The 12,167-nt window shown below is 29.8% G+C and overlaps 1 protein-coding gene across 1 annotated transcript; it reads right to left on the bottom strand.

Annotated features, from left to right (window-relative positions):
* Positions 1 to 6,801: 6,801 nt before the first annotated feature.
* On the bottom strand, positions 6,802 to 9,583 carry LOC114416091 (bidirectional sugar transporter SWEET14-like). Its single transcript, XM_028380970.1, has 6 exons — positions 9,380 to 9,583; positions 8,786 to 8,822; positions 8,475 to 8,688; positions 8,204 to 8,365; positions 7,841 to 7,960; positions 6,802 to 7,414 (listed from the first exon to the last, which is right to left on the bottom strand). Exons 1-6 carry the CDS (start codon positions 9,423 to 9,425, stop codon positions 7,217 to 7,219), a joined length of 777 nt encoding a protein of 258 aa, XP_028236771.1. The 5' UTR covers positions 9,426 to 9,583; the 3' UTR covers positions 6,802 to 7,216.
* Between the last annotated feature and the right edge of the window lie 2,584 nt (positions 9,584 to 12,167).

Genomic DNA, 12,167 nt, shown 5'->3' with positions numbered 1-12,167 from the left:
TGTTTACTAGTATATTATATATATAATGCCATACAGAAAAGTGGATGCAGCAATAGATATAACATTTCGGCAACAAGCATTAGTGCTTTAACATTCTAGTCAGGAAGTTGTTTTACAGTACTTTGGGATTACATTGTATAGTTTTCTTTAAAGTTTAATTGCATTTTTGTTACATCTATTATGATTAATGTGTGATAATGGTCTTTTAATATATTTTTGAATTAAATCAAAGTTTTTAATTATTACAATAAAGTCTTGTTAGTTTTCACTTTATATAAAACCATCAATTCCTTGCTCGTATCACCTTAAATAATTGAGGGTTTAGAAAAAAAATAATGGGATATGAAATGAATTGAAAGATTCAATAGTTGGAAATTTGAAGGATCTTAGAGTATGTGACCAGGGCTTCAAAGGAAAATCATTGGGAATTTATAAATGATCCATTAATTGGTGATAGTTGTATTCCATTTAAGTTTATATTTTCTTTAAATCTAGGATTGATTAATTGGTGATAGTTGAATTAAACGTTTATGAATTTGACGGAAAATTGTGTATAAATGTGACATTTTTTCTTCTTCATAAGATGGAGATCAAAACCGTTACAGGGAAGTTCTAAGCGGTAATTGAAATTTAATCCCTACAAAATCAGCCCATAAAGGAAAAGTACAATTTGGTGCTAACACATAGCAACGGAATTTTATTGTGAAAGCTGTTTTAAATTGTATATTTTTAATTCTGTCTGAATTAAATTGGAGAAACTTTTAAGTAACGGTTTGATGGGTATTTTAAAATCGAGTTAAATTTTGTAAACAAGTAGCTTGGTTGTTTTTCAAGAAGAGATATGGTTCAAGAAGAGATGGGAAATATTCTCAATATCGTTTAATTGAAACAATTCCTTGTTTAAAGAAACGTTTCACTTTCTTCAGTATTTGTTTTTCATAAACAACAAACATGAAATAATAAATAGTCTTTTACAATGATTTCGAATAGTTATCTCGAGTTCAAGTTGATTGGTATTTATTTCATCTTATAAAATATCAATTGCTTTAGAAAACTTGTTTTCGTTTCAATTTGTTTATTGCTATAAGCCTATAAACCATCAAGAAAACATGATTGCTTATGATTTTTTTTTAATTTTATCTTTATCTTTAAGTATTTTTAATAGGAGAGAAAATATTAATAGAGTAATAATACTTTGAATATTATACTGAAGAGTAACAGTAAAGATGCTTCCACATTTTTTTAAAATTTGAATCTCAATGTTGTACATTGTTTTAACCGCATATATTTTGAAAGCGTAATAAATTTTGATTTTATGAAAATGTCACTTACAATTTTTATTTTCTTTCACTAATTCCAATTATTCATAATCACACTTAAAATAGGTATTATTATTTTTGTTAATGTTCAGTTTTATTTAATTATATTTTATTAATTTCTCATGTCAAGTTTGTTAAAACTTGAATTGATTGAAGTCAAAAGGGGTACGCATGCTACTAAAACTTGAATTCATTTATTGAAGTCCCAAAGTCTTTGCCGTAGGAAATAAAACTTGAATTCATTTCCACCTTCAGACCAGAAAGTCCAAAGTCTTTGCATTCATATTGAGCCATTGCACGACAAATTGACAACTGTATTATACTTAGTACGTTGTTTGTTTGCAACAAATTTTGGTCAGGGATCGATGTGATACAGTGATAGCAAAAATGAATGCTAGTGTCTCTTCGCGCAAGCTGTATATAGTAGAAACAAATTCATTAATTAGCGATATGCCTGAGACCGAATTGTCTATCGTTTGAGGATTCTTTTTTTTATGTTCGGTATTGATATTTTTGTACTCAACTAAATAAAATCTAATCATGCAATAATCATTAGGCATCCACATTAGTGCGTTCTGTTCAAATCTACAATTTATATCTTGCTTGATACCATAGGACATGTGCATCTCGAGGATATCTGATATTCCGAAATTAACAAGGTTTCATTAGATTTGTTAAGGATTGAGTGAAAAAATAATGATAAAACTAATGATGCGCTCACTTTCAATTTAAAGTAGATCAAATTTATAAAGATACCTTTTATCCCTTAACTTGAGACTAACAAGGTACGTAGCACATGTCATTGGTTCACTTACTGTAAACTAACAAATTACTTTTAGCTGATTAAAAAAAAAACTTTTAGCAACATAAATCTTTCATTGTTGATGTGTCACAAAACGAGTTGAACAGAACCCACAAATCTCTTGTCACGGTAACAGTGTACGGCACAAGACAAAAAAAGGTAGGAACAATAGTAAGATATGGTTTCTTTAAAAAAAATATAAAAAAAAAAATAGTAAGATATGGTGGAATTAAAGCATGAGGTAAGCTAGGCCCGCCCCAAAGTTTATGCATGCCACATGGTATATCGCTAGTCCTTGAAAAATCAAATCAATTATCAAAATCATATATATCTAGGACACCATTATGAGGCAATGATTGGCACAGAGTTAAGGTTAGCCACTAGAAAACATTAAAAAGCAAAAAAATGTAATCATGTATTATATCTTAGGCCTAAGTGGCAGCCCCATGCCCATATGTAAAAGAACAGCGATATTTCATTTCATTGACGTAATTGAATAGCAACAGATAAAGCATTAGAAGAATACGGGTTTGATAGATGACATAGACGGTAAGGGAGGATTTTAGGGACCTTTAAAAGTCTTCCAAAACAAAGTGGTTTGTTGCATCACCCTTATCTCGGTTTGTAAGATTATTGAGCACGGGAAAAAACCACACCTAACCATGTTCATATTTTTTGTTGGTGCATGGCATGAAGGTTATCTACATCTCAACACAATCATAAGCAGCTTTTATTAAGAATGACATTGTTGTTGGCTCATTCATGATTTGCGTAATGCCCTAGAATGCTTATCTTGAGACGCATGAGTCACCTTTCTTTTGCATTATTATTCTCTCTGTGTGGCCCCATTCTTTGGTTTCACGTTTAGCTAGTGCTTCTTAATTATTAATCTTGCATTATCCTCCGCCTACCGTTTTTTTTCCCTTTCTTTTCTGATTGAGTTTATCCCCACTTCGAAACTTCAATTCAATATTGTGAGACATTTGGAACAAACTCCTTCATATTTTTTTCTTTCTTTTTCATATCTTGTTCAGAACGCGACATCTTACTAAAAAGCGGACGCAGATCAACCGCACAAACATATGTGATCAATCCTTTTCCCACGGAATTAATGTTGATAGACAGAAAGAAAAAGAAAGGAGGGAAAAAAATTCAGATTGTCTTCTTCTACTGTCCACCTACTTTCCAATTCTGAATATATATATATATATATATATATATATATATATATATATATATATATATATAATGTTGTTTTCAAGATATTGAATAATGTATTTGCTTGTTATTCAATAAATACTTTATAAAGTACGAGAAAAATTATTAAAAAGGGGTTTAAAGATATAACAAAATTATTTTCCTTTGGGATGATCACTATACCTACCCTGTATATTATCGGAAGCTACCATGAAACTTTATATGGTGGGTGTATACAAATCCCCTGGTTTCAAGTCACTTGATATTATTGATAAAAATATCATGTTTCCTTTCCTCTGGGAGGCTTAAATATGCATAAAAGAGTTCATTAGTGGTTACATTTATTTTGGTTATTTACGATATGATGGGTTGGTCAATTGTCTACATGGTGTGCGCATGCACCTAATTAACCAAAGAAACAACTACCAAAATATCAGTTCACTATTCATAACATCTATAATAGATTCTAAAAGAATTGATATTTAAAAATGTTAAATAAATTAATTTATGTTTGTTGAGACGGAGTAATTAACAGAGTGAGGGAAACAGGGAAATGCCTCTCATCACTGAGATAAGGTGTTAAACTCCAAAGAAGTTCCATTATTGAAAGCTGCGGAGATAAAATGGTACAGGAGTATACTTTAGAATTTCAATCAACAACTAATCCACTAATAATAATCAAATGATAAACCGAAACGTCTAAACAAACAAACTCAACTATGGTACATCTAATCAGTGTTACAAAAAAAAATCAGCAGGTAAAAAAAAAATCAGTATTACAAAAGTTGGACAAGTCCATGACCTGATTAAGATATTGAATAGATGAATTATTGATCCAACTAGTAGGTCAGTAATTGAACAACATGAACCAGTATACATAACATAAAATATAAGTATATATATTATTTGTGTCAATTAATCATGGTGGTCTAGTGATAAATTGGTTTATTAAATAATTTGAGTCTTGGGTTTGATTCATGGGTGTGATATTTTTGTTGTATTTTTATTAATTTTTTTTTAATATAATAAATAAATATTGGTTCATCGGTTTAACTCCAAAGCCGATTCGATCAGGTCAATGAAACATTTAATTTAATAAGTGACTTAGAGTGATTACACCACTTATTCACAGTTTAAGTGTTTGATCTTAACCAATTTTTACAACTATGCATCTAACTAACTATAATTCTTATAATATTTTGAGAGTTATGGTTTATAAATAAATACAAATTACTAATGGTATTTAAATATTAAAGTAAAACTACTTTACAACAATGTCATAAAAATCAAGTGAGACCAGTCACTCAAATCTATCCAACTGGAAATTAATGATATAAATATAACCAATCTAATAATTCGTCATTAGATCAAATTTTTTATCGAATCAAAATAACCCAATTAGCTTTTTAAGTGAACTAATGAGTTGGTTTAACTGAATCGATAACCAAATGATTTTTTTGAATAAAGTAGTGTCTTGTTTTTTTTTTTTTTGGAATTTCTAAAAGTATATTATGAATTTTTCATAATTTGTTAAAAGTATGAATTTTGTAGGTCACAAATTTTTAAGAATTTTTATATACAAGTTCATGCAATTCAAATAGTGACTTACTGATCCAATATCTTGAGTGAATTAATAATGAATTTGAGTGTAACACCATTTTAAGGTATGTATGTTTCAAAATATAAAGTTCTCTTATTTAGTATCTACTCAATCAATTGATTTTTTCCCTCTGGGTCAATTTAATTAACTTCTCATAAAATCAATTTTTTAAATTTTTAATCTCTAGTAGACAACTAATGCTATTATGCCACTACATGTTTATAATGACCATACTATGAATTCAATGGTAACTAAACATTCATGCTTAATCACAACAAGAAAAAAAAGTAACGTTAATTAGAGTTGGTCAAAAGTTGACAATAATAATGAAAAATTGACACTAATAACTATTTAATTTTGCTAAGTGATGACCAAGAAATATCAACAAGTTATTAGTCGAGTGTATTACATCAAGTGGATCTTAAGCAATATTTTAAATAAAATCTTGTAAATGAAATTGAAACACTCAAATTTTTGAAAAAACCTAGATAAAGCAGAAAGATAAAAAGGACATCATATGTGCGTACCAATGTCTCTCTCTTCTTCCTTCACCTCCCCTCTATGTTTTTTCTCTGTCCTTTTCTTGCTACCATGTTTTTTCTTCTTCTTCTTTCTCTCTTTCTTGGTCATATCAGTGTGGCTTCACTATTCTGATTCTCTTCCTCGAACCACTTTCATTAGACCAAGTCACCCACATGAGCCAACATTGAACCAAAGATTATGGAGGGAGAGGAAGAAATTAGGGTTTTGGTTTGATGGTTCAAATTTAAGAAGAGAGATCGAGGTAGGGGAAATTTTTTGTTTCATGCTTAAATTAAAACTAGAGTAGGCTAACCGATGCTAATAACATAATATTTTTTTTCCAAAAATTAATAATAATTCTTCATTTTTGTTTTAAAAAATTATTAGTAGTTTTTGCCAACAACGTATGACATAAGTTGGAAAATATTTGAAAAAAAACATTAATGAAAATTAGTGTTGGTTTAGATTTTAGCGTTTGGTATTGAAGTCGACACTAATTTGTGTTTTTTATGGATTGCTTAATCTACTAAACATCAAAATTGTTTCAGGTTTGATTTTCCATACTATACATCGTTTTCTCTCAATGGCCATTTCTGCATGTATCCAAGAAACATATACATTATGCTTTGCACTATGTCACGGCTTTGCTTATAAAAAATTAACGTCATGGCCTTCAAATGCAATACCCTCTACTCTTTCTAAGATTTATCTGATAATAATACTGTGAAAATATAGAAAGGAAAAAAAAGGATCTGAAAAAAGTAATTGAAATGAATGAAATAAGCAAGAGGAAAAAAAAAACAGTTAAAAGACAACTAAACAAGTCGGTCTGTGCGTGTTTCAATTCCCTGCGCTTTGTCCTCTAATATATTTGACTTTTCCCCCTCAGGTTTAGCCATACATAGTATCTCGGTGTTGAAATTTAGAGTAAACATCGAAATTAAATAATGATAATCCTCAGATTTGGTGTTCTAATCCTCAGGTTAATTTAGCTACTAATTTCAAACAATAATTGACATTGATTTAAAAACGTTTCCTTTTGATATGATGAATAGAATGTAACGACTTCCGATTAGCATGTTACAATCGTAGTGTCAGGCCTTTTTGCCAATGATTGTTAATTAGCTTCCGTCATGAAGATGTGCATTTTTTTTTTTTTACTTTTTAGAGTGATCTTTATATCTGTCCCCTTCTCTATGACATCATAAAAGAAGAGAGAAGACCTTCCTCCACTATCTACATCGCTTTGATGCATAATTTAATCATGATTTACCAATAGCAATATAAAATTCATCAACATTAGGATAACGATGATTGTAGCATATGAAAACAAATAAAAGTGTGCTCTTTAGTCTCATGGATTGCATAATTAGTAAAACAATAATTAATTAATTCCATCACATGAACATATATTACGCGTACAAGAATTGAGGAGTTTGACTGAGGGTACACACTGAAAAAGAAGATAGAGAAGATACGTTGTTACACGTTTTACTACAATGAGAGAGTGATGGAAAAGGCCAAAGAGAGACTCTCATGCTAACACAATTGAAAACCTAACATATTACAGCTACCCGTTCAGGCAAATACGTTAATCAAAAGAAGAACCCTTAAATATTAATACCAAATTACACGTACGTACGTTCTTGCGTTGAATGAGGCCCCACTTGGCAAAGTAATTAAAGTAATTGTACTTTTAGATTAAATATTTTGGGACCTCATTTTTTTTTTCCTTTCCTTCTTTCTCTTTGGACTTGGTACATTATTGCTTCTAGTTCACACATTGCTAGCTGTCTCAATCACAGGCACAGGACCATTTTTTGTTACATGATTCGGCTTCACAACGTCAATAATATGGCCATTTAGTTCCTGAACCTTCGTTGGCTCCTCCAATCCTTGTGGCTTGGCGTTTCTATAAATCAAATACAGCACCATCTGGATTATGCCGAATAGAAACCCAAGAGTATTTGGGAGCTGCATCATCCAAAAGCAAATATTCAATCATTATTTTTTCTTAACGAAATTATTTCTTTTTGGTAGGTCAAAACAAATTGAAAGGAATAAAATTAAATTGCCTAGCATATAAACAATTAAGCCTTTCTTAATTAAACAATAATATAGAATAGGGGCGCATGTTTCCTAATTGACTTTTTTTATTTCATGGGAACTCAACATTAATGAAGTGCGCACACATTTAATTAATTGCTCTAACTAAATTGCCATTATCACTTAATTATACGGACATAACGAAAAGTTATGGGATCTACAAATAATAAGAAATGACTAAAGTGGTAGTAGTAAAGGAAAAGTCTTGGTAGGAATAAGACAAAAATTTAATGGTCAGATATTATATGAATACTATACTCTTAATCGCACGTAGCAGTATCGAATTGAACTTACTGCGATGTAGTAGTCCTTGAGGAGAAGGCCATAGAAGAACCACATGACAGCATTTATGGTCAAAAAGAAGGACAAACTGAAAGGCATGAATTCCACACTCTTCGTCTTTATGACACGTTTCTGCATGTATCAATATATAAGAATTTAATTTATCTGAGAGCATATGAAAAACAAATGAAGAAGTTATAAATTATATTCTAGTATAATGTTATCAAAGGGATTTGTTTGATTTTTTTTTAAAAGAATAGTTATTTTAAGAAAAAGTAAAAAATCTTTTAAAAAAGAAACACTAAAAATCTAAAATAAAGTTTACACCTAATTGCGTTCTTTTATGATTTAGATATTCGGCTCCTAATTTTTTACCATGATGCAAAGAGGAGCAGCAAAAACGCTTATGTTGAGAACAAGGCAAATCCATCCTATCACAGAAAGACGTTTGGAACCCGTTGTAAGGTAGAGGGTTGAAAGAAGCATTGCTCCGAATCCAAAAACATTCAACATGAGAAGAAGCTTGATGGTCCAAAGCTGTGACATTTAATAAAAGGAAAATTGATTAACTTTTTATTATTGGAAAAAAAAAAAGTAGAAAGAGAAAGAAATAATGACTAGAACATATAGGAGTTATTAGGAGTACCCTGGTTTTGCTTGGGGCGTAAATTAGGAAGATTGCAAGGTATATCGTCTCTATCACACATCCAAAGGAGTTAATAGTAATGAGAAGGAGGCTAGCATCCTTTTTGACGAGTGCGTAATAAATCCAGAGCATTGAACTGAATAGTGCAACAATATAAGGTAGTGATTGAAACCCATCCGTAGATTTTTTCTTGTAGATTTGGTAAAAAGTTGGTCTGCATTTGATCAAATATAAATAATATATAGTTAGAAAAAAATACTCATCAGATTACTAATCACAACGAGTATGCTAAAGTAGAAAATATCACTTACAATGGAGCGAGGAACACCATAAAGGAGATCACGTTGCCTATAAAAAAGACAGAAGAAACATTCATCAGCAGTGGGGAACAAATAGTAATCAATTATTATTATTATTATTATTTCTACCAACAGGTTTTGAAAATTTGAATTCACACCATGTATAATTAATTCTGAATGTTATAACTGTATTGGAGAAGCACACCGGTCAGTTGAATCAAATTGTTGCTATGGTAATGCATTAGTGTTGCTTTCAGATATTGTAATTGATCATTCTTCGAAAACTTGAAAAATGCCATGCAGTCTGCATGCCACATATGGTTCCAGTTTTCACCATATAATAAAAAAATAATACACACTTCCAAAGAGTTAAAAAATAATGTTAATTTCACGTATTTCCGATGTTGTGCAACTTCAGGAAGTTTGCTCAAACCAAACTTCCGTAAGTAGATGCATGGCAAAGGAGGATAGTGCAATGCTAAAACTGATGAAAAATATGATAATACGTGATAGAGATAGAACTATGCTAATTAAAAATAAAATAAAATAAAATAAAAGGGACAATATATATAAACTGGCATGGGGATATAGAGAGCTAGAATCTACCTAGAAGACCGAAAATGAAAGCCCAAGTTTCATGGTTGATGGCCATCTCTCTTGAATCTAATTTGAGTATCTCTCTTAATTTCTCTTCTCTCACTCAAAGTGGTCACCAAAAGGTGTAAGATACGATTTTCTCAAAGAGAAAACCCTTACTTGAGTTGAGGCTATCAAATCTCTCTTTCAATTGCACGAGTCGTTATGGCTAGAGTGGGAACTTATTTATAGTGCTCAAAAGAGAAGTATGGCAAAGGCAAGTTGCGTGGTATCATAATAATGTATGTAGCTTTAGTTTAAGAGTACTTTCCAGTTGTTGTTCCACCACCCAAAAAACACTATTTACTTTAACCCCAAATCAAATCCAAATTAACACTTCTCTTATTACCCTATTGCCTTCTCTATCCCCAATTTGGTTTAAGTCTCTTCCACAGGGACGCCCTCTCTATGGGTAACTCGGGTTGGCTTCTACCATATTACTGGTGCATGCACAAAACTCCTGTGGGGTCCACACTTATGAATCTTTATACTTTGTGACGTTTAACCCACGATGTGGTTTTAAGCCTTACAACTCATCATAGTTTATGTTCCAAGCGGAGTGAAACTTGCCACAGAATCTTATTAATTACTTTGATTAATTTTCTTATAATATATTAATTAGAGGTATGTACAAATATATATTTCTTAACCACTAAACGCGTTGACAACTGGTGTAGGATTGTTCGTACTATTTTAACTAAAGATTTCAGATTTAAGTATTAGATATGTAATTACATTAAAATCTTAAAAGAAAAACTTTGTCGTCCATAGTAATATTCAATTCAAACAAAATTACTTCTAAGATAAGATACCTATGTTCTAAAAATAAAAAAAATATTTATTACATAGTATAGTGAGATTTAGTTTTCAATTCATAATATGAAATTGAAAAAGAAAATAATATTTAAACATCTAAATGCTAATTAATTAACACTTAGTGAGAAAGAAATAAATGAGAAAAAGATATAGAAATTCTACATAGTAAGATACTATACAAAGAAAAAAATTTAGAAAAATAGTGTGTTAGATAGATGTTTCAAATAATTGAGTGTCTGTCCTAGTATCATAACTGAAATGAAAATATCTCCAACTTGGTACTTGCTGATTACCTTAATTAATAATTACCTCCTTGTTGATCCCAAAGGCCGGGTGTAGCTCCTATGCCTCACTAAACATTCTCTTCACCAAGTAAATGTTACGGCTGTAACCTTTATCACCATCTTTGGTGTTATTTAACTTGTTTAGTCAATAATTCAAGTTCACTTTGAAGTCTGGGTTGTCGCCTTTGGTCTACAGTATTTCCAGGCAAATGATTTGCATGGCCCTTAATCGATAATAATATAAATAAGGATAAATTAATTTGTTTGCCTTCAAATCATTTGAGGAGGGTTTTTTAATAGGCATGTAAACTTGATTTTTTTAATTGGATTCCTAAACTTATAAAGTTAGTCCTTGCCTAGAGTTTTGATAGGATTCCATCAAATCATAAATTAAGATATATTTAAAAATTTCAAATTGTTCAGGAGATTCCATTGACGTAAATATAATGATATATTTAAAAAAAATTCAAAAAGTTAGTAAGTACCAAAAATGTTTGAGTTTTTTTTAGATAAACTCCTTAATTTTAAAAGACATCTGAAATTCAAATTAAAATAATTTATAAAATCAGGTACTTAATTACAAAAATTTATAATATAGGAATTATTTAAAGTTTTTGCAAATAGTTTAAGGATTAAAAGATTAATTTAACTTATGAATAACAATGTCAACAACTCATTTTTATATACATACTTTTCATACATTTCCATTAAATAAATTTTATGTGGGCACAGTTAAAAAAGAAACTAAACTTACTCTTTTTATAATAAGATTTACATGAAATACACTTTGATTAAAAAAACTTATATTATCAATTAATTAAAATTTACTCTAAATATAATTTTCAAACTAATTATTATGTTACAAAAGTCAATGGTTTTGTCATATAATTAGATTATTATGACAATGTAAAAAATCTTTATATTGTAAATATATTCTAATCTACTACGGTTATGTCCACGCTAAAATTAAGCATTTTGAGTCTTGGTTTATGTCCGAATAAGAAAAAATATTAGGTAGTTCTGAACTATTTTGTGATATATAGTCTCGATCAATTTTCATATCATATATAATCAAGTGTCATTAATTATACTTTCTCTTATATTTAAAAACTTAAATACGTGTCATGTGAAAATTTGTTAAGATTATGATTTGGTGGTGGTTTAAGACTAACTAATAATTTCTCCTAAAATAAGATGAATTATATAAGATAAATAAAAGAAAGTGGGAGAGGAAAAATAGAGAAAAAATGTGATAGATATTATAAGTGATAAAAAAAAATGACTTAATATTTACAATTCAGGCCACCAACAACCTTAATACATTGAATGATACTTTCACCACCCAATTATTTTTTAATGATATTACTATCTTCTTTTTTTACCGGTAGTAAGATATTTTTATAGTTGAAAATTATGAAACTAACCTCTAGACGTAGATATCATGAAAGTGAGTTTTATATCTTCCAATAAAATTTTCGTCATCATACATATGATCAGAAAGTCATCGAATTTCTCTTAACATGATTAAGAAATCTGATCATTTACCTATTGTGTTGGATCTTGTTGGTACTATCTCCTTGTATGATAGAGCAAATGAATTACTTGTAATTAATAACATGGCAGTAAACAACATTTTAAAATTCACTTAATTATAACTA

Source organism: Glycine soja, chromosome 6, assembly GCF_004193775.1.
Source record: "Glycine soja cultivar W05 chromosome 6, ASM419377v2, whole genome shotgun sequence".
Taxonomy (NCBI): domain Eukaryota; kingdom Viridiplantae; phylum Streptophyta; class Magnoliopsida; order Fabales; family Fabaceae; genus Glycine; species Glycine soja.
Note: the sequence above shows the minus strand (reverse complement) of the source record. Positions and strands in the feature narration are given on the sequence as shown.

Excerpts from the sequence above, each read along its gene's own strand:
- LOC114416091 (XM_028380970.1), bottom strand. The coding sequence starts at position 9,425 with ATGGCCATCAACCATGAAACTTGGGCTTTCATTTTCGGTCTTCTAG. Across the intron at positions 7,961-8,203 it reads CTGCTCCTCTTTGCATCATG|AAACGTGTCATAAAGACGAA; the intron begins GTAAAAAATTAG and ends TGATACATGCAG. Across the intron at positions 7,415-7,840 it reads TCAAGGACTACTACATCGCA|CTCCCAAATACTCTTGGGTT; the intron begins GTAAGTTCAATT and ends TGGATGATGCAG.